At 46.8% G+C, this 23,035-nt stretch overlaps 1 protein-coding gene across 1 annotated transcript in view; it reads left to right on the top strand.

Annotated features, from left to right (window-relative positions):
- ANXA13 (annexin A13) overlaps positions 1–23,035 on the top strand; it is a 55,876-nt gene that overhangs the window by 24,583 nt on the left and 8,258 nt on the right. The window contains exons 3-9 of the mRNA XM_008689317.2: positions 4,215–4,290; positions 12,341–12,435; positions 15,661–15,831; positions 18,132–18,165; positions 18,482–18,561; positions 19,163–19,231; positions 19,649–19,750. Of these exons, the coding sequence (XP_008687539.1) occupies positions 4,215–4,290; positions 12,341–12,435; positions 15,661–15,831; positions 18,132–18,165; positions 18,482–18,561; positions 19,163–19,231; positions 19,649–19,750 (627 nt within the window). The remainder of the gene's footprint in view (positions 1–4,214; positions 4,291–12,340; positions 12,436–15,660; positions 15,832–18,131; positions 18,166–18,481; positions 18,562–19,162; positions 19,232–19,648; positions 19,751–23,035) is intronic.

Raw genomic sequence — 23,035 nt, 5'->3', positions numbered from 1 at the left:
AGAGAGAGAGAGAGAGAGAGAGAGAGAGATAATAGATAGATAGATAATCTTCCAAACTTGTTGAGTGAAAATATGCAGAATTGACAACCTAATATCACTATGAGACGAAAAACCAAGAGCTGGCCCAAAGAAGCAGAGGAAACCCTAGCAGTTCTGTGACTATCTATCTATCTAGCCTTTGAAATGTTATCTCGCATAAGCCTCAGCTCTTACAAGGGAGACATTGCCCCCATTTTACAGGTGAGAAAATGAGGGCTTAGAGGTTCATGGCCCAAGTTCACATGGCTGTCAGGGGGAGAACCACATTTGAACTTGGATTCACGTGGGCTCCAGGCCCAGACTTCTGTTATCATTTTTATTAATATCTAACATCTTGTCTTTTGAATGTGTCTCGTGGGTGTCAGTGCAAATGCTGTGAAGAGACAAATGGAAAGAAAACAAGAAAGGAATGTCACTCCGCCTCTATGTTGCCTAGAAGGCAGGTGGAATATCATGTATTTGCCTAAATCCTCACGGTGGTGTCTGTCCTCACACTGGAGTGCCTTGGGCGGCCATTTTGTGTCTGACGTGCATTCCTGCAGACCCGCTTTACGTGGAAGGCTGCTCAGTGGCCTCAGGTTGCAAAAATGAAATCTGATGGGCAAACGCGCCTGAGGCCCCAAAGTCAGCTGCCCGGCTTGCTAACGATGAACAATGGAGGTGGAATGTCCGCTCCATATACATTCCAGAGAAGGTGGTTACCCAGCTCATCAGAACAAGCCACTGGGCGGCACTGATGAATGCGGCCATTGTGGAGGCAGTCCCTGCCACGCAGGGGGGAAATTCCTAACAGACTGTTTTCTCACCTCCCTCCCTACTTTTAAATAAATCCCATCACATGATTCCTTCACTCCGACATCAAATAGCCTGTGGTTATGAGGAACAAGACTGAATTCTCTTTGGATAAGGAAAGATCATCAACATGGCTAAGAGTGGTTCTTAGAAGGAACCTGGGAATGGTTGATTTCCACCTTCCCTGATGATGGTTGTGGGTCTGATAGAGACTTTCATGCTGTACTTTTTTTAAGACAACATACCTTTATTATCTTACAGTTCTATAGGTCAGAAGTCCAACAGGGGTCTCACTAACTTAACGCTGCATTTTCAGTTAAACGAAAAGGAAAAAGTTGTCTCAATGTCATCTTTATTCCTAACATGTGATTCAACATTCTCCCACTGCCCCCCTCCCCCCATATCACTGTTATTTTGGACCAAATGACACTTACTTCTTTGGTTTTTAGCCTTCGATAAACTAGACATTCAGAGGGTTTTTTTCCTTCTTCCTTTTTTTTTAATAGAAACATTAATTTTTTTTTAAATTTCAAACAACACTTGGTGTTGACTAGGAATGAGTCAGTCTCTGAAGCCCTGTTTCCCCTTCTTTCTGCTCCCGTAACTCTGCGACATGTGTATCACGGAACCACCTTACTAAACCAGTAAGGGGAGGAAGGATGGGAATGTCCTTTCACACTTGACACAGCCAGTGTCCTGGCTCCAAGTCAGCCATCACCTGGCCCAGTGATCTTAAGCAAGTCTCCACATGGCTTCTGCAAGTCCTGGCCGCATCTTTGTGCAAATGAGGGAAACATGTGGGTCTCTGGGGGACAGGCAGCCAGGCCAGCCCAGAACTGAGCAAATGTCACCCCAGCTGAACTCCAGCCCCTCTGCTCTCAGCCAGGGCAGCCCTCAGCATCACCGGCATAGCCGTTCACAGAGCCCTGTGTCTCTATCTCCATTTATGTGAGGTGGGGCAAAGAGTAAGTGTCCCACCAAATCCTCGGCACTGATGAGGCTAAAAGAACAGTTGATGAATCAGCCTGTTAAGAGGAGATGTCTTCTGCTCTGGTTCGATTCTACCTCACCACCTGACCCCTCCATAAAAAATACTTCTAATGAAAAGCCAAGACAACCATTCGCTCTTCTGAGATTGCCACTTCCCGCACTCCCACACTCAGAGGATTCGATCAACAGGCAGGACGGGCTGTAATAGCGTGCAGCCCATGTAGTCACACAGGCCCCACGCCCAGAAGGGCTTCGCACTGGCTCTAATGCTCTGATGTCACCATCTTAAAGTTCGAAATCATTTCGAACACGGGTCCTACATTTTCATTTTGCACTGAGCCCTACAAATTATGTCTCTGATCCTGCCAACAAGCTTCACAGCATGAGATAGCTTTCTCACACCACACAAGAGATTTGGAAAGAACAATGGGATATGTCGTCTGTCTGCTGAACAAAAAGGCCCCAGTCATACTTGGAGTGCAAGGCAGGACGGTGCACAGGACTAAGCAAGGGTGTGAGGCGGCAACCCAAGCTGGGTGCAGCCCTACAGCCCGCAAGTCTTCACACATATTCCCTAAACTGCCTGAACCCAGACATCCTTCTCTGTACATTAAGAGTCCTAATGGCTACTCTTCTGGGTTAATAATGAAGAAAGGTCTGTAAACAAAGAAATTGTCAGGCATGTGGCAGGTGCTCAACAAATGTGAGTCCCCTTGCCCATGTGCTTCAGAAATAGATACTCAAGATGGGCCCTGCCACGGAGTAATTCCACAAAGCAGAGAGGTGACTGGTGGCCCTAAAAGATGCTTCATCTCTAGGAGTGCGTGATTCTCCATTAACCAAGGCCTAGAAGCCAGCCCTCCTCTAGTCCGTGGATATGAGTCAGAACACTTTTGGTTGCAAGGGCAGAAATCCAACTCATTGACTTCAAGAAGGTGGTACTTCATTAACAAAACTGGGAAGTGCTAGGAAACGGGCACTGCTGCGTCTGAGGATTTATATGGTGGTATTCAATCTCTCTTTCTCTCTCCATACTTCTACTCTTTTTGTCTCTGCCTTGCTTTGCTCTAGACTCACTCTTTCAGCTGAACAAGCCCAATCAGAAGAGATCTCTCTCTCTTTTTCAATATCTCAATATCAACCAAAGAAAAGGCTCTGATCCTGCTTGGATTATACCCCCACTCCTGAGCCAATCACAAATTGCCAGATTGACAGGGTCTGTACCCACCCAGGGGCCGGACAAGGGGGCTTAATCCTCAGGGGACTGACAACCCTAATGAAAACACATAAAATGGGGGACAGGGAAGCCCCCCAAAGGAATAGCGATGCCAGACAAATAAACACAACATGTCTACTGGACTTTATGTGGTTTCCTATTCCTTCCCCACGGGGGCCAAAGGAAATAAAAGGCAGGACAGGGGAATCGGGTGCATGGTGCAGAGAGCAGCACTTACACCAGCCTTCACTGAAGCATGGGAAATAAGGGACACGTGTCATCAAAGAGAATCTCTGTGACGGAAGGCCAGGAACTAAGAAAACACAGGGTCTGTTCAAAGCTATGAGTTGTGTCACTGCAATTAACCTCACATCTTTACATTTTTAATAGTGATACATTTATTTTTATGTTGACCTTTTGTTTAGGCAACCAATACTGTTTTTCCATTTTAGTGCTAATAGATTTCCTTTTGAAAATAACTTTAAGTAAAAACCAAGTAGGTAGCAGAAAGAAAAATAATAAGCAAATAATAATAATGTCCACTAGCTGTGGACAGATCGGTGCATGTATTATACCAATGACCAAAGTCAGAGAAACACTAGGTTAGTGAATAAACAGAACATTCTCTCCCCAAGGAACAGTAAAAACCAGTAACTCTGCTATTGCTGGTCCATAAGTATCTCTGGCAACTAAATGTTGTGTCTTTCATTGTGTTGATGGCGAAGCTTTAGTCCAGGCCACCAAATGCATCTGTAATAAGATCCTAGAACCCTCGCCTTCTGCCTGGCAACACTACTCCCCAGACATACTTGTGCCTCATGGCAAAAGGGGAGAACAAGCATTCCAGGACACTGGCCTACTGTATTATTCTCTGTCTCAGAGGAAGTCACACAAAGGTAGGATTGATGTCAGAACATCTCATCTCAGGCTGATTGTCCTTACGAACAGAGGGGCCCATTCTCCATGGTCATCTAAGGCCAGCAGACTCCAAGGAGTACCAGTCATCTCTCTGGGGCCAGAGTTTCCCCAGCTGATTTCCACATGTACCCACGTGTAAAGTAGCAGCTGGTCCCTCATTTGGATGACTTCTTCGTCTTCCAAATAGCTACCAATGTCAGCCAGAGACAATTCAAGCATGCCTATATTGTCCACTCACCTTTTCAATTATTTTCTCCAGGCCAAAGCGAGGAGTCATCAGGGTTTTGATGTGGATCGGGATGCCAAAAAGCTGAACAAAGCCTGCAAAGGAATGGGTATGAAATACATTTTGTTTTTTAACTTACTTTTGAAGTTGATTAAATTTGATCTCATGTCCAACTTTCCCATGATCTTAGGAAGATGACCTTGTGCATTCCAAGCTAACCCAAGTTAATTACTTCTAGGGCTCTCTTTGTAAAAGATCCCCAAACCATAATCAGATCCTAATGCTTTTCAAGATTCACTATGATAGTTAAAAATTGGATACTATGACATTGAATTTAACCTTGAGGTGGAAGAAACTTCATGAGAAGTGTAGTCATGCAATCCTAATGTCATCCAAGCCCCTCTGATCCCTTTCACGAGAGGTGGTGGGAAATAGGGTCTGATGAAAGCTGGATTAGGGATCTGGGAACTGCATCTAGAAGTAGATCAAGTAAACCTAAAACTGTGGCCAAGGTCAAGAATCAAGGGTCAAGACCAGAGAAGCCATTTACGTCGATGCCTAAGGTAACTGCATGACTAAGAAGGAGAGACTAAAAAGGGATCAGGAATAAGGTAACCTAAGTAACAAGGTGAGATGAAGGGGAGAGCATCTAGAAATAAGGCCACGAAGAGAGGCTCTGAGACCCAAGGAGGTCTCTGATGAAACAAGTTTCTAGTCCCAGAAACCTGGGTTTTAGTATATTCACAGGATCAGTAATGGTCATTAATTCCAGAACATTTTCCCTGCCCCAAAAGAAACCTCATTTCTGTTAGCAGCCACTCCCCACTCCCTCCTCCCTTCAGGTCCAGGCAATCATCATCCACGTTCTGTCTCTATGGATTTGCCTATTCTGGACGTTTCATATAAATGGAATCGTGCAATCTGTGACCCTTTGAGTCTGGCTTCTCTCATTTGGCATATTGTTTTGCAAAACCAAGTGCTAGATTTTTACTTAGAAGTACATCAGTGAAGATTTACTTTCCTAGGAGTGGGTATTGTGGTCGAACAAATACAGCCATAAATTCTTTGTGCGACTCCAGAGAAAGAACTGGGATCCATAGTGGAAGCTCTAAGAAGAGCTATTTTGCTTCAATATAAGGAACTATCTGATTAGAAAATAGTCTGCCTTGTCCAAGCAATGTTGGAGAAGTTCCAAGGGAGTTGGGGTTGGAGAAGATCTGGTAGAAAGTGGTAAAAGTAAGTGAACACTTACATAGTAAGTGTTCTTGAATAAATCAGAGGGAGAGGGAGCTGGAAATGAAGGATGACAACTAGCTTGCTTGGTTTGGGGGAGTGGGGAGGAGGCATCAGAGGAAAGCTCAGCAGAGAGGAGCTGCCTCTTGCTCATATCCTGACCTGGCTCATGTTGTATTTGGACAACAGCTGCTGGGAGCCATGTTTGCCTGGAAGTGGCAGGATGTTTACAGCTCTGAGTCTTGCTGAGTGGCTGAGCCAGCCTCACAGGTGCTTCCCTGCTGCTTCTCAAGTGAGGTCCTGACACCTGGATGTGGGTTGGAGACAGGAGTGAAGTGGATGTGGGAATAACGCAGCTGCAGTTAATGATCAATCCCCACGTTCGTAGCCACCTAGTGAGTTCGGTTCAAAAAGCACAGATGGAGAGCCCACTGAATGCCAAAATCAGTGTTTTCTTCTCCCTTTTGGATGTGGTTTCAAGGTGGGAGCACTGTCGTGTGATTACTGTCGTGGGGCACCTTCTACGTGCCAAGTGCCAAGCTAGGCACTGCACACAGGTCGCCCTGTGTAACCCTCCCGACAACCCTAGAAAGCTGTCCTCTAACGACTTCACAGACGAGAGTGCTGAGGCTCAGAGGTTAACTATCTTGCCCACGGTCAGAGAGTTAGGAAATGAGGGCGGGATGATTGGAAACGAGGACCATCTTGGAAAGCTATGATTTGGTTGAAGGTCTAGAATTCTAGAATTCCAACCTCTATTAAAAAGTGCCAGCCAGGGGCTCCTGGGTGGCTCAGTCGGTTGAGCATCCGACTCTTGGTTTCAGCTCAGGTCATGACATCGGGGTCATGAGATCGAGCCCCACGTTGTGCTCTGCGCTCAGCAGGGAGTTTTCTTGAGATTCTCTCTCTTCCTCTGCCCCTCCCCCAACTCTCTCTCTCAAATAAATATACCTTTTTTTTTTTAAAAAGTGCAAGCCAAAACAAAATTGCATCATTGGCAAAATTTGTCTGCCAGACCATGCACCCATCTCATTGACATCCCAGCCCTGCCAGGGCTGGCTTTACATAACCCGTAGCCATAAAGTTGCCCCATAGGACAACTGCAAAAGTTGTCCCATAGGCACAAAGGTGAGTGGTATAGGTCATTTTAAGTTTTTGAGAAGCCAAATTTTTAAAAAGCAGGTGAAATTAATTTTAACAATATACATTCGTAAAGTCAATACTGTATCAAAAATATCATCTCAACAGACAATATAAAAATTATTAATGAGATATTTGACAACCATTTTTTTCACATTGAGTCTTCAAAAGACTGTGTGTTTCTATACTTACAGAACATTTCAACTTGATCCAGCCATGCTTCATGTCCTCCACAGCCCCATGTATCCACTGGATGGGGCACAGTGGATCTAGGGGCCCCACTCATCAACAACGTGTGTGCTCCCCACCCCCTCATCCTCCTACACGATTCAAAATAAGAATGCTGTATCCTAAAATAATATTTGATTTTTACAGATCACATAAAACTTACAGATTTCCTTGTTTCTTTTGTGCCCCTGCTTTCCTGGGTCCTCACGATGTGTGTGGTCTGGGTCTTGGTTAACCCAGAACAGCCTTTTACCCTCCCCCCTACACTGACACTCCTTGTCAGGCCTTCCTCTTGGAACTCCGGGCCTCTCTGCTGGCCCTTCTGAGCAGAATGCCTTACACCTGAGCGTGCATGGACCCAACACCCATTATCCTTTCTGAAATGGGAAAGGATGCTTGTCATTCTCCCTCAAAGAAACACAGAAAGAGGCTCCAGAAGAAAACAGCTGCCATGGAGATTACCCTAGTTCTATCCAGCTCATGGCTTCTCAACCTTTAATGTGCCTTTGAGGCACCAGAGAGTTAATATGCAGATTCAGACTGGTAGTTCTAAGTCGTTTCTAAAAGCCTGCATTTCCAGTAAGTTCCCAGGTGATGCTGATGCGACGAGTCCTAGGACCGCGCTTTGGGGGCAAAATCTCATCCATCTGAGAGCCACGGGGCTTAACGCCGCTCAAGCCACACTGGTGGGGAACCAGGCCTAGAACTCAGATCTTGTGACCCCGAGCTCAGTTCTCTTTGCTCTCGCCAGGCGTGGGAATGAACTTTGGGCCTGGGTTTGAGCCCCTGCTCTGGAACCTACTGGCGCCATGACCTTAGTCTTCTCAACTGCAAAATGGGGCTAATAATGCCTCATTACAGAGAGGGGCTGAGGGTCAGGAGGCCTCACGGTGCTCAGAGCTTCTCTGGCCCTCATTACAGGCTAGTCTGCTCCTTTTGAATGATAAGCTCAGATCCCAAATCCCCACAAGGCCCGTTAGATCAGTATGAGCAGCAAGGTGGCCCACCCTTGGGTGGCCTGTGTTCTTCATCACTGCGGGCATACCAGGTGGCACGCCCCCCCCAAAGATATGTCCACCTAGAACCTGTGAATGTGACCTTAATTGGCAAAAGGGTCTTTGCAGATGTGAGTTAAGGACCTTGAGAAGGGATCAACCTGGGTTACCTGGGTGGGCCCTAAATCCATTGACAGGTGTCTTTAAAAGAGACAGAAGAGGGGCATCTGGCTGGCTCAGTCAGTGGAGCATGCAACTCTTGATCGTGGGGGCTGTGAGTTCGAGTCCCACATTGAGTGCAGAGATTACTTAAATAAATAAATAAAATTTTTAAAAAAGAAAGAGAAAGAGGCAGGAGACAAGCAGACATGCAGGGAGAGGCTGTGTGGAGCCGAAGCAGAGAGTAGAGTAATGTTCCAGAAGCTGAGCTAAGGATTGCTGTCAGCCTCCGGAAGTTGGAAGAGGTGAGGAACAGATTTGACCCCAGAGCGGCTGGTGGGAATGTGGCCTTGCTGACATCGTGATTTCAGACTTCTGGCCTCTGAATCGTGAGGACATGTATTGCTGTTTTAAGCCGCAGAGCTTGGAGTCATTGTTATAGGAGCCTCAGGAAACGAATACTGTGGGCAAGTGAAAAGCAATGACCCTCACTGGCAGGCAAGGTTCTCCCCACTCGTGGCTTCCTCCACCTTCCCTGCACCCCTCTTTGCAAAGGAGACACCGAGGGCCTGGGAAGCCCACCGTCCCCCAGCTCGGCCAGGCTGCTGAGGCTGACGTGTGCAGCCGAGCCCCAGCCCCCAGCGTGCTGTCCAGATCACTCGTGTGGCACAAGGGCCCCGGGTGTGAAGCAGAGGGCACTTCAAACCCAGCGACCTCCCTCCTGCTGGAACTCAGCTCAGTCTCCTCCCAGAAAATTGCCGGAGAGCAAAAGTGAGGAGGCCCTTTGGCACTCCCAAGGCTGGCGATCACCCTGGGCCTGACCTCTACTGTATAATTACTCCGCACTGTCTGATGCACAAGGCAGAGCTGAGGTCCCTTCTTGTTTTTTAAGAAGTCTTTCCCAGAACCACTGGGGACTGGCCCCAGGGCCTCAAACCATTGTAAATGTTTACAGGAAATTGTTCAGCATCACAGACTGCTTATATGACACACATATTGTGAAATGTAAAATGAGGTCATTGTTCAGTAAATCACTTCTTGGTCGGGTAGTGGGAAGGGCTCCCAGGATAAACCTGAGCCCCAGATTCAAAGGGCTTGAGGGAAATCTGGTTATTTCCAGGCTCTCCCCCAATCTCTAGGCTGTTGCGGAGCCATCCCAGAACTGCTTTGGTCCCTGGTCTCACTTTCTAAAGCATTCCAGGAAGGAGAATCTAAAAAACATGATTTTTAAAATGTTGACTTTCCTAAATTATCCAGATATGGGTTGACTCTGGCATCAGAGTAGAAGATTTCCAATTGGTCCCTGCTACACAGAGCCCACGCAAGTGGCACACGCAGCTTACACCAGTGCAGAGACAAGATCCCTCATAATGCTATGCGAAAGTCTCTATTCACTCACTCACTCATTCATTCATTCATTGGCCCATATTTGCATGCATTTAAGTATCCAAGCATTCAGCAGGTCATCTGATGAATATTGAGAGGCTTCTTTGTGGCTATAGCAGTGAGCGAACCCCCCTGTCCCATGAGACGTGCGGTGTGGCATGGCAGAGACGGGACAGAGAACAGGCCATGTGAGGGACACAGAAGGCAGAATGCCTCATCTGTTCCAAGAAAGTGCAGTGAGTTGAGTCCTAAAGGAGGAGTGGGAGCGAAGGTGAGGATCCAAGACAAAGGTGTTCCAGGTAGAGGGAAGAGCCCACGTAAAGACCCAGGGGCGAGAAAGGAAGTGTTGCTCGTTTCTAGGTGCTGCCCATGGTTTATGGAGAACCTGGAAGAGGATGGGTAGGAGGGACATGACTTTGAAAGGCAAGTAGGAGCGACTCCAAAAGGCCTCATAGGCCCCACTGAAGCGTTGAGACTCAACTCTGGAGTTGAAGGGCCCAGTGCTACAAGCTTTGACACGGAAGAATGAGCGGGTGAGCTGCTCCTCCACAAACACGTTCTGGGGACAGTGAATGCCGGTCGGAAAAGGTGTGTGTAAGGCCGGAACCCCATCTGGGGTCCGTGGTTCTGCTGAGGAACGTGACCGACGTGAGGGTGAAGAGAAAGGAGTGGATCTGAGAGACACCAAGGAAGTGGAGTAGTGAGGTCCCAGTGGTAACAAATTGGATGTGGGGCGAGGGGAAAGAGGGAGCCACGGACGAGCCCCAGATTCCTGGCTGGCCCAAGCTGGTGAATGGGCCGCCTGGGAGGCAGGAAGGCTCCTTCCAAGGATGACACGGGCAGGGCCCCAGGTGTGAGAGGCAGAGGCCCTCCCAGAAAGAAGGGGGCCAATTCAGGAGAGTTTGATTAGAAAAGAAATCCCTTCTGAAGTGAGATTTCTGGCACTCAGAAGTTTAAAACAAAAAAACGTCACAGAGGAAGTAATTGGATACCCATGATGAAGGTGGGGCCGCAAGGAAAAATTGCGGAGAAACAACGTAAATCACAGCACTCGCACTGAGCCGTAACTAGGCGGTGATTAATCACCGCTCTTCTCGTAGGTGAGCTCATCCTCGAATTTTCTGTTTCTCCAGTTGGAATCAAACAGCTAGGCCTTTCCAGCATGGTCCAGGTGGAACTAATCCCTGAGACGTCAGGGACAGTCTGAGGACACAAAGCTAGTGGCCGTGTCAGGACCGGCACACAGCTGTCCTATCCCTGTCACCCCAAACCCTGCCGTGAGGACCGGTGCAAGGGCAAGACATGGGTGGAAACACCTCCAGCCTCTGCCAGCAAAAACAGAAGGGGATAACATTTTTGTTTTAATCAACTCATTCAGCCCCTTTCCTTTACAAAACATCAGCAAAATCACATGCTTAATGACTTAGTGAGATCTTTATATATGGTTGACCCTTGAACAACACAGGTTGGAACTGAATGGGTCCGCTTACATGCAGATTTTTTACAGTACTGTAAATGTATTTTCTCTTCTTTATGATTTTCTCAGTTTACATTTACTTTTCTCTAGTTTATTCTAAGAATACAAAATGTGATACACAAAACATATAAAAATGTGTTGATTGACTATGTTATCAGTAGGGCTTCTGGTCAATAGTAGATTATTACTTAAGTCTTACGTTTTTGAAGACTCACAAGTTATACATGAATTTTCTACTGTAAGGGGAGTTGGTGCCCCTCACCCCTGTATTATTCAAGGGTCAATGGGGTGTGTGTGTGTATATATACATATCATACAGTCAGTAAGGCGAGAGGCATTATTTGAATCCAGGCTGAAGAATCTAATTCAGGGTTTGCTGTTTAAATAGGCTTTCTCATTCCCATGCCTTCAATACCCGGATCATCTTTCCAATCCTGTCTCCACGGATATTCTAAAGGATATTCTAAAAAGAATATCCTCTTCTTCCTTATCCATTATAGTTTTTGGTACTGATCAAATTGCCTACAATGTGTATGTATTACTTTGAGCATCAGGCGAAAAAACTTTTTAGAAAGAGTGTAATTTAAAGACATAATAGTCAGGAGTTTAAAGAGGCAACTACCCATCATGGGTCCCATTAGGACTTCTCTCTTGAGATTGACAAGGTTATGGGTGGGCTCGATATTGTAGCAATTTGGGCCTATATTTTAATCTCTTTCACTCAGTTTTAAGTACCTGGAGGCCAAGGAACAGACCATACTGGTTTTTTTTAGATGGTTCAGTTTTATTGAGGTGTAAATTCACATACCATACAATTCACCCAAAGTGTACAATTCAGTGGTTTTTAATATATTCACTGGTATGTGAAAGCCTCACTGCGATTTCGAACATTTTCATCACCCCAAAAAGAAACCTCCTACTCTTTAGCTATTACCCCCGCACCCACCCCATCCCCACACACTACTTTCTGTCTCTATAGATTTCCCTATTCCGCACTTTCGTAGGAATGGAATAATATAATATGTGGTCTTCAGTCACTGGCTTTCACTTCGCATGATGTTTCAAGGTTCATTCATATTGTACATGCATGAGTACTTCATTCCTTTTTCTGGCCAAGTAATACTCTGTTGTCTGGGTATACCACAGTTGTTCATCCATTTGCCCATCGATGGGCATTCAGGACGTTTCCACCTTTTAGTCATCATGAATGATGCGGCAATGAACATTTGGGTGCAAGTTTTGTGTGGACATTTGTTTTCTTTTCTCTCGAATATATACCTAGGAGTGAAATTAAGGCCATACTCTTTCCTCTTTCTGCTACAACGCCCAGCACCGTGCTTCATGCAGTGTGAGGCCTCCGTGGATATTTGTCAAGTGAGTGAGAAGAAGACACTTTTCCACAAGACTTTAAAGCTAAAGGGTCCATCTAGGTTCCACCAAAGCCTCTGACCACAGCCCTAGCTTCCCGAGAATTGACTAAAGTCAACCTCCATCTTCTTTCTTGTTCACTCTTGGCCTTGTGTCTTTCTCCCGCACTTTAGGAACTGATGAAGCAGCCATCATTGAGTTGTTATCAAGCCGGACATCGGATGAGAGGCAACGAATCAAGCAGAAGTACAAGGCAACGTACGGCAAGGTGATTCCACGGGTCCTCGCAAGCAGGCTCACGGGCTTGGCCTGTATCTTTAAAGCTTTCCTGAGTAGCTCCAGAGAAAACAAGATAAGACTACTCTTTACAATTTTAACTGATTACAGAGAAACTGAAATTGCCTTGTTAACTTAAGAGCCTACAAAATCAATATTCCTTAACTCCTTCTGAAAATTGACTTCCTTTTTCTATTAATCCGTCTGTCATTTTTCCACTCATTTGGACCAATTCTACGTGTTAACGTACAGAGAGGCCGGTGACTTGAGAACCAGTTTTCATAGGTGGGTTTTCATACAAGAATTCTTTATCTATTCACTGGTCTTCAAGAATGATACATTCTTCATAAGTGATTGCGACAGAAAACTAAAAAACAGAAACAAAAACAAAACACAAACCTCCATTTCATTAAGCATGAACACACGTTTTCTTTCTTTATGTGTCTTTTCTTTCCTTCTTTTTGTTGTTGCTGATGGTGTTAACATATAGAAATCTTTAAGTATGCATTAGGCTATTTTCTTTATTAACATAGGATGAACACAATTTAACCTTTTCTTAATGTCATTAGAATTATTAGCATGCAAAATGAATATTAATCATTATGCTGTATTCGAATCCATATTTATAAAACCTTTACAGTTTCAATCCCTCTCTGTATAAAGAGACAGAGAGATAGGTTTTCTTACTTATTTGACACTGGGCAGGCAACAATCTCCTTAGGCCTTGGTGTCCTCACATCCAGAATGAAAATGGTAATTTACCTCCCTTCCCTGGTTGCTGAGAGAATCAAGCAGGCTAATGACAGCACCTGTCAGTAAAGGGAAGCGATCCTAGGTTTGACTGTTTCCATTTGACAGAGAGGAAACCTGCAGCTTCTCTGTGTGCATGACTCATTGCAAAATCACACATTTAGTAAGAAATTAAGAACCGACACTCCAATCCCAGTCTTTTGACTCCAGGTCCAGCATCCACTTCTGAAGAGCCCATTGCCACGAGAGGAGCTATTTCTTTCCACACTCCATGGCCCAGATGGCTGTGCTTTGATAGTTTTTCTGCGTCTCTCCTCACAGTCGGGCTTGTCAATGTCATTCCTTGATGACATTGATGAAAGTAAGTGAGTCTTCAGTTCAGCTGCATGGAACTGAGTTGAATGACATTGAACTTTTATCCTTGTCGGCATACCTCATTGTAGCAGCCCCTCAAGTGCTATGTCTACCCCCACCCTACCCACAAGGAAAGTCAGATCAGGCTTCTTACGCTTCAGGGGAAAGCAGAGTAAATGAGCTCGAGGCGAGGACTTAGGGGCTCAACTAAAGGCCACGTGGGCATCTCCAGCACCAAACTTCGCAACAGCAACATGTGCCCACCGTTTGCTTACGCACCAGTTCGCAGCTGTTTCAGACAGCCCAGACTGCCAAGGAGGTGGTCTGGAATCACAGCATCTGAAGCTTGAAGACATTGGCAAGGGACCAATGTAGGTCCCCATGTCAACCGAGCTCCAAAGAGAACACGTATCCCAAGGTGACACAGCTAGTGAGCAGGAAAACCAGGATTAGAGCTGAGATATCCTGAGTCGGCTTCTGTGTCCAAACAGAATGTGAACACACAGGGATTTGTTTTCATGCTTGTGGCTTGGAAGGGTAGGCAGCTGGGATTTCTCTTCCCTGCAGTTCTCTGCAATGCCCACCTGACCTGAAAAGACAGGTCCAGTCTTTGGGTGGATCCACACTGGGGCTATTGACCGCAGGCCTGCCTTCACTGGATGCTGCAGTATTTTTATTTTATTTTATTTTATTTTATTTTATTTTATTTTATTTTATTTTATCTTATTTTATTTTTATTTTTTTGTTGGATGCAGCCTTAGATGGAGCAGCTGCCTTAAGAGGGAGGCCCCCTCATGAGACTGCAGAGCCCCCTCCTCAGGCATTATCTTCGAGGTTTTTCTCCCAGGCTCAGAACTCAGAGGTTCATGTGAGAAACAGTTGATTAGCCCATTCTTCGAAGGTTCCCTTCAGCCTGGAATAATAATAATACTCATCGAACACTTACAGTGTGCCAGGCACTGTGCTCGGGCTTGACACGGATTGTCTCGGCTATTTCTCCCAAAAACCCTAAGAGAGGAGTCTTACTAGCTCCCCATTTTCCAGAGCAGGAAACGGACAGTCGGTGAAAGTACATTTCCAAGGTCACACGGCTGCTGTGACCGTGTCGTTGGCCATCATGTCACGTTGCTGAGGGGCCGGACCCACTCCGTGCTGTGATTTGGGTTCCTAAGATGTTAGCTGCTCCAGGGGCCCCCCGGTCTGACCCACAAGGGGCCATGTGAACATGAAGGTCCTGCTTTGAGGTCCTTCTCTGAAGTTGGGGGCATCGGCGACTCTATGTAGACTGAACGCCAATTCTTGTCCCTTTCATCATTAACCCATCATGTCAGAGGGACACGGGTAGGTGCAGGCAGTTTACCTATAAGAAGAGGCACTTGCCAGAAAATATCCGTGATGATGGACACTTGCTACAAACAGGTGTCAGTGGCCATTTCACATACTTCATTTCTTCTCCCTACCTGAGAGCTTTCCCACGTGTCTCCCTTGCCAGATTTAACAAGTTAACCGCACTGAGTGTACAGCTGGCGTGCCCAGGATGGTCCCCGTTTATTCCCGTTGTGCCCCTGCAATGATGGCTACTTTATTGTTGTCCCTTTCGCTCTCAAACCCATTCCCATTTGGATGAAAAATGATCGGATTTCCCTAGAGACAACAAACCCGTATTTCAGTCCTTTCTAGCCAAGCAGGTGTTTGGGGGCGAGTCCTTCGTTGTTGTTTTTTTTAAGTTAGTAAATGGGAATAATGCCGATCCTTCTCCTGCCAGGGCTGTTCTGAAGATCGGCGAGAAGGCTCTCTGAACCCTAAAATGTCCGGCAAATGCTGCTTGTTATTGTGATTCATATTTGGGGTCTCCAGCCCTGAGCAAGGGGTCTTCGCTGCCGCTCTGCCAGTCCGGGGACAAGATGGATAGGAGGTCCCTGTCTAGGATGGTGACTACCACCAGTGTCCTCCAGAGCAAGTCCCTCATGCCATAGAGCTCTGTCCCCTCCCCCCTCCCCATGTGTCCATGGCAGCATTCCTGTTGACCCCGAGGCCATACAGTGGGGAAAGCGACACTTGTCCCTCTGCTTTGGGCCATTCCCCAGTCAGGGCTCTTGATATCTTCCTACAGGACCTGGAGGAGGTGTTCAAGAGTGAACTGAGCGGGAACTTTGAGAAGACAGCCTTGGCCCTTCTGGACCGCCCCAGCGAGTACGATGCCTGGCAGCTGCAAAAGGCCATGAAAGGTCTGGGCACAGATGAGGCAGTGCTCATCGAGGTCCTGTGCACAAGAACCAATAAGGTGAGTTCCAGCCAAGCCCTCAGCCCCAGTCCCTGAGGGAGCATCCGTATGCCCGTCAGAGACGGTTGCAGCAGCCAGAAGGAAAACTACTCCGTACATTCCACTCGAGGGGGTGAGCGAGCGTCTGGACAGAAATGTGTCTGCTTGGCCCGTGCAGGAGAGATCCCTCTCCCAATCTTCTGGCTGTCAATCTTGGTGCTGCTGCCCTTGGCTTGACAGAATAGATCCTTCCAGAACAGCTGTGTCAACACAGCTTTTGTTTTTCTTAAAGGAATGCATAGTTTTATATGCAAGAGGCAAGATTCTGCTTTCCTCTTCCCAGACTGACTTTATGTGTCTTCTGGCAAGAATAATGCAATGCCGGTCTACACGTGTTTGTGCAGCTGCCGTGTCTGCGGCTGTCATCTAACATGGAGTACAAAAAGGACTGCAAAGAGGCATGGAGGCCGGTGGTGCAGAGGGGATCCCAGTGACACCCCACCTGGCTGCCAGCACCTTCCTGGAGGTTTCCCTCTGCTTCTTTCAGCAGACCTCTCCCTTCGTCCCTTGGGCACACACTGCCATTTCAGGAGCTGAAAAGAGCCTTTGTTAAGGCTTTAGTAGAAGCCCATTCATCTTTGGTTCCAGAAGCCACGAGCCCCAAGGAATTCATCAAGAGTAGAGTAGTCCACAAATCATTATTCGGAGACCCCTTCCCTCTTCCACAACCATGTAGGATGGGGAAGTCCAGCAAGGAAAATGCCAGAAAGTCCTAACATTCTTGAAGCCTCCAGACAGGAAACAGAAGCAGTGTTTGGAGCAGACAGCAAGGAAAAGCTTCGACGGAGCTCTGATGCTAAAATGCTATTTTCAAAGCCTTGAGTGCGGAAGACACTGGGTTGGTTCCTTCTGCTCAGCCCGTGCTGCCCGGCATATTTCTTGAAGCATCGCGATGCTCCAAGCTACAGCCTAAACCCCCAAACCCCTTCCTAAGCAACCCTGGACTTCTCTTCTTTCCACAAGAGAATAAAAACCCTCCATTTCAAGGAGTTTCCATTCAGGACTGGGCCATAGAGGAATGGTCAGTAAAGGAGGATGCTCTCAGTTTGGTCCAGTAGTTATCCAGCGTTCCCAATGCAACATCCCCCACCTTCCAGAAACGCCACAGTCCCAACCAGGAGGCATCCAATATGGGGGCAAGAAGGTTCCCGTCATTACTTTTCTCTTATTTGACCACATGTGGTTCCCCCTCAGTCTAATTTCCTTCAAGCCCTGCTCTCAAATAGCAAACAAGCTCTTTTTTCCTCCCCAAATCAAATCGATCTGACAGTAAAAGTGGGGAGAGAACAGGCCTCAGGTTCAGGCAGATCCTGGTGGTAGGTTGGAAGGAGGAGAACAGAGGAACTGCATGGCCACAAGTGGTCAGCCCCCACCAGCCCCCATGTCCCCCCACCACCCCTGGGCTCCTCACCTTCCCCTGTCCCCACCACCTTCCCCCCAGCCTGCCCGCTGACTCTCTCAAACAGCTTGCCGGTGAAGCTCTGGGGAAACGCCTGCTTTCAGACGCTGCTGGTTTAAATGTAAACTGAGGCAGCTCTGGAGGGTGCCCCTCAGCTCACGTCATGGAAATACAAAGCACGTCTTCCCAGTACGCACCCTGGAGAGAAGCCTGCACTCCCGCACACAGCATACCGTTTACTGGATGAAGCCTGTTTCAAGTAGAGAAAAATCAGAAACAACCTAAATGTCCATCCATCCGTCGGGAGGCTGGGGGAGTAAACGACGACTGACTGTGGGCTGGAACATTTTGTACCCACTTACAAAACACTAGGTTACACAGAGCCGGGTCTCCGAGATGTCTTACTGAGTGAAAAAATCAGTCAACGACCAACACGTACTGTATCGCACTTTGCTAACACGTTCCCGGAACAATTCTATGTATTTTCAGTAGCACGTCTATCTGTATACAAGGGCGAAGACGAATACCTGGGCAGGTGCTCACTGGACTCGTGGCACGGGCGACCCGAGTGGGGAGGGGCACGTGGGACGGGGTGAGGCGGTGGCCAGATGTCAGCTTGCCACTCGTAGCCTTGCTTTTAACTAAGGAGAATGTCTGCCCCTGTTGCTTGTGTGGCTCGGACTGTTTGCACGGAGGGGTTTTTTCATACCTCCAGGCCCCGAGCCAGAGGGTGGTCCCCCTCTGGAGGGAGTTACGGAGGCATCCTGTGTCCAGAGACAGGCTCCGGCCGCTTCCCTCTCTGGGGCTCCTACTGACCAACCCCACCTTGGAGTAATGATTTTTCTTTCGTTACCCTTCATAGGAGATCATCGCCATTAAGGAAGCCTACCAAAGGTGTAAGTGATTTTTTGTGCTGACTTTGGGTAAAGAATGTTCCTTTGGGGCACTTGGGTGGCTCAGTCGGTGAAGCGCCTGCCTTCAGCTCAGGTCCTGATCCCAGGGTCCTGGGATCAGGCCGCATGTTGGGCTCCCTGCTCAGTGGGGAGCCTGCTTCTCCCTCTGCCTGCTGCTCCCCCTGCTTGTGCTCGCTCTCTCTCAAATAATAAAAACTTAAAAATATAAAATAAATTTTAAAAAAAGAATGTTCCTTTCAAAACACCTCTGGGAAACGAAATCATTTGCTTTCTCCCCTCCCTTTTTCTTCTTCCAAAGTATTTGACAGGAGCCTTGAATCAGATGTCAAAGGTGATACAAGTGGAAACCTAAAAAAAATTCTGGTGTCCTTGCTACAGGTAAGATCAGGCCCACCAAGGGGAACATCTCTTTTGATCAACTCAGCTAATTATAGACCTTAATTACATCTGTAAAAACCTCCTTTGTATATTAACATAACATAATCATGGGGGTGACAGCTTATATTCGCAGGTCTCACCCCCACTCAAGGGAAGGGGATCATACAAGGGCTGGGCTGCTCGGGGTTATCCTAGAATTCCGCCTGCCACAAAGGGCTTAGGTTAGACTTCCAGGACCTTCCAGGACCAAGTCTCGGGGTTCTTCGACACCGGGAACCTCCGAGAGGTGAAATGTGATATTTTGAAAGGAAGACTATTAGTTTTCCAACGGAGTCACTCTAGGAGACATCAGGAGGCTGCTTTCAGCCTGCTTCGAGGTCCCTGGGGTTTGTGAGTGACCCTGGCTTTACAAGAAAGAAGACACAAGCGCGGCCACAGAAGCTACTCTATTTATCAGTCGTGCCCTAAAGATGGCAGCAAAGAGCAGCATTGCGGCTTTGCCAGGCTCCTGAGATCACCCCCAGCTTTCCAGGACTTTCTCTTTTTGTTTTCTGTGGTCAAGCAGGAGCTCAAGTTAATAACAATGTGTCCATTTTTCTAGGCTAATCGTGATGAAGGGGATGACGTGGACAAAGATCTAGCTGGTCAGGACGCCAAAGATCTGTATGAAGTAAGTGCGCACACGTGCCAGTCTCAGCAAATTCTTTTTCTCTTTTCAAACTTCTTAGCGCTATTTTCAACAAACGTTTCTTTATTTCATGAAAATGGGAGTTACTTGAGAAATAACTATGATCTTTAGATTATTTTCTCATTGACACGGTCTTCGTGAACCTGTAAGAATTGTTCCTCCTCTTGCGCTCCAGAGTTGACCACTCCAGATCCATTTTGGAACAAGGGAGGGCATAAATAATATAAGAAATATGTGAACGTTACTCGCGGGCAGCAGCTTCAAGCACTTAGTCGATCGATTTGACTTCTAGTCAGTGCATATTTTATAATTTCCTGCAAGTGAGGTCTGGTCACAGAACAGGATAGTCCGTCTTTCTGCAAAAGGCTTTCTTCAAAATGTTTGCATTTGGCCCACAAGGCAGGGGAAGGCCGCTGGGGCACTGACGAGCTCGCCTTCAATGAAGTCCTGGCCAAGAGGAGCCACAAGCAGTTAAGAGCCACCTTCCAAGCCTACCAAATTGTAAGTAAACAAGTACTAGGGTAATGGAGTTCACGCTAAAGCTGCTTGTTTCCAAAAGAAGTCAAGAGCAGGCATCAGGAACGATGGGGGTCTTTGACAACATCCGTGCTTAATCAGAAGTGATTTTGCTTCTCCCCCAACTCAAGGAGCATTCGATAACGTCTGGAAACATTTGAGGCTGTCACTTGTGCCAAGGTCGGGAAACCCTGCTTTACAACAGAGACTAGAAAAGCAGAGGAGAGCCAAGTTGAGGATCAAAGCCCTAGAGTCAGCTTCCAGTTCAAGTCCCGGTCCTATCACTGGCTGGTGACCTAACCTCTCTGTCCTCATTTGTAAAACAAGGACCATAATCTTTATCATCACAGCCTCTTACGGTTGTTTCAAGAGTTAAATAAGATACATGTAAAAGGCTCAGAATAGTACCTGGCATGTGGAAAGCACACGAATACTCTCATTATTATTCCAATTTAGAGCTGGGCTAACAAGGTGCCTACCACTCCCACGACAGATGTCATATACCTCAGAGATACACTCCTGAAAAGACGCATATAAATTACTTTTGTACAATTATGTTTTACCTAATGATAACTTTAAGCCAAGAAGATGAGTTGTTATTTTAAGGCATTTCGTGGCAAGTCCTGCCCTGAAAATCAGTCTTTAATTGCAAGAAGGCTTTTGTGGAGTATCAGATTTTTTTGTCTCCCATTTTATATTTGCAGAGTGCTTTTAACTATTCAAAGCACTTCTGTGCCCTGTATCTCATTTCAATGGCACAACAATACAGGAACGATAATGTAGGCTGAGCAGCCATTGTTACCTACAACTGGACAAGGAACGTCTGTTATGAGTAAGGCGCCATCTGTAACTTACCAGGACCACACAGCAAGCCGGTAGCAGAGAGTGGATGAGAACGGCAAGGTTCCCCAGCCCGAGCCTCTACCTCGGCCGGAGCTGGCTTCTCCTCACTCGAAATAGTGTTTCCTATGTGTTGCCAGCAGATGAAAAGACAATAAAGCTTAGGAATTTTATCATTACTGTATATAAGCCTTGAGGGCCCTCTGCTTTCAAATCGTGCCCGGAGTCATGATCAAAGCCAGCTGACCCTGCACTCCCTTGGCCTCTGCTCCTGGAATGTGTAGACTCTGAGCTGGAAGCCTTCTCCATGACCTACACCCTCTTCCCACATGGCTGGGGATGTGGATGGAGTTTCTGGGGATGGCTGCCGTTGGTGATGACTATAGAAACACACATACATGTGAGCATGTGAATGTGTGTGTGGGTGTGTGAACTACTGATCACCTGCAAGGATACTCTTCAGGCCGATTGATCTCAAAATTAATCCCCAAACAGCAGCATCGGTATCACTTGAGAACATGTTAAAAATGAGAATTCTCTTACTTAAAGAGAGAGAATTCTCAGCCCCACCTTTGACCTAAATCAGATTCTCTGGAGTTTGGGTCCTACAATGTATGTTTCAACAAGTCTTCCAGGTGATTCTGGCGCATGTTAAAATTTAAAAGGTCTGCTCTAGACTACTAGCCATATGACCTTGGGCCAGTTATTAAGGATTCTATGCCTCAGTTTCCCCAACTGTAAAACAGGGATAATAACGGTACCTACTTCATAGGCTTAGTAATTAATTAATGAGGTAATAGAAGTAAAGTGCTTAGTACCTGGCATGCAGTAGGTGCTCAGTAAACATAGGCGACTGTTAATTTTCTCCGAATGTGAACCAACAGTGTCCAATAAAGCTCAAATGGACAATAAGATAATTTATTGATTTAATGATTCTTTACATGAAACTAGCTCTAAAATACTACCTACTCATCATTCCAAAAGCTTTCCCAGAACATCATTCGTCTTGATCTTTATCATTGATTTTTGTGAGTTCACCCTGATCTCAAGACCCTGGTTCATAAGTTTTCACATGGGTCTCAGGCTAAAAGCAATAAATTGCTAGCATGAGATCACAGGATTATATTATGTGGCATAGGTTGTCCCGGCATAGAGTTGCGTTTTTATTTTGGCATAGGGTTTTACTTGGCAAAGGGCTTTACCCTTTATTTGCCCTCCAAGCGTGAGCCTTAACTACTGACGTGCTCAGAAATCCCGACCAAGCAATTGAACTTCCCCAGCTCTGCTACGCCACACGAGAACATCACAGTCCCAAAGCTGACCGAACATGAAAGGCTGTGTAGTTAAAAGCTGAAGTAATGGGCATCTGGGTGGCTCAGTCGGCCTCAGTCGGTGGCTCCCCTCCTCAGTCGGTTGAGCATCCGCCTTTGGCCCAGGTCATGATCCCAGGTCCTGGGATCGAATCCCGAAAACCACATCATCAGGCTCCCTGCTCGGTGGGGAGTCTGCTTCTCCCTCTTCCTCTGCTCCTCCCCCCGCTTGTGCTCTCTCATGCTCTCTCTCAAATAAACAAATAAAATCTTCAAAAAAAAAAAAAAGCTAAAGTAAGTCTCTAACAGGGCTCAATATAAATTGTAGGTACACATTCCCAACAGCCCAGGCGCACTGTGTCCCCACCACACCTGTCACCACTTCTCCCCTCACCTTTATGTGTTTCGAAGCTTGTTCCAGAGCCTTTAGCCCTGTAACCACTGAGGCCCAAGCCAGAGGGCATAGGGTTCTGCTGTGGGAATGCTGTCTCTTTGGGTGAATCGGTTTTAAAGGAAAGAAATGTCTCCCCTATTCTTCTAATAGTCTCCCCACAGGCAGAGCTACTGGTAACTAGAGGCCTTTGAGGCTTGTCTGGAATCCACCCCGGCGATGTGTTTTGTACTAAGATCAGAAAACCTGATCTGTCTAAAGAGCCCCCTAAGAATTAAGTATTCCAGTAACTGCAGTAAAAAGCCTGCCATTTGCAAAGGCGATCACAATAGCTTGGGCCAGTCCATTGTTTTCCATTTCCTCCGTGGAGCCCCTGGAGGTGCCTTGGTAGCTCCCAGGAGGGGGCTGTAGGCAGGAGAGAGGTAGAGAAGAGGGGGCACTGTGAACAGTGCCCCCTGGTGTTGTGTGACGAAAAGACGGAGATAGCGGAAACCTAGCAATACAGCCTAGGGCTGGCGTAGGGAAGCCCTCTCCCACCTCCCCAGAACAGCTGCTTCCCTGCTTTGATCTGTTGTACAGACTGAGATCCTACAGAAAATTTAGTGCACTATTCTGGCCCAGGGTTAACAATAGAAACAGAAAGCGCTTTAATGTGAGGATTATTTTTTTAGTAAATGCAGACCTGTGTGAACAAGATGTCCTCTTGAAACGCAATCTCAGCCTACAGAA

This window comes from Ursus maritimus, unplaced genomic scaffold (genome assembly GCF_017311325.1).
Source record: "Ursus maritimus isolate PB19 unplaced genomic scaffold, ASM1731132v1 scaffold_9, whole genome shotgun sequence".
Classification (NCBI taxonomy): domain Eukaryota; kingdom Metazoa; phylum Chordata; class Mammalia; order Carnivora; family Ursidae; genus Ursus; species Ursus maritimus.
The sequence above is the reverse complement of the archived record's forward strand: the minus strand, read 5'-3'. Positions and strand labels throughout refer to the sequence as shown.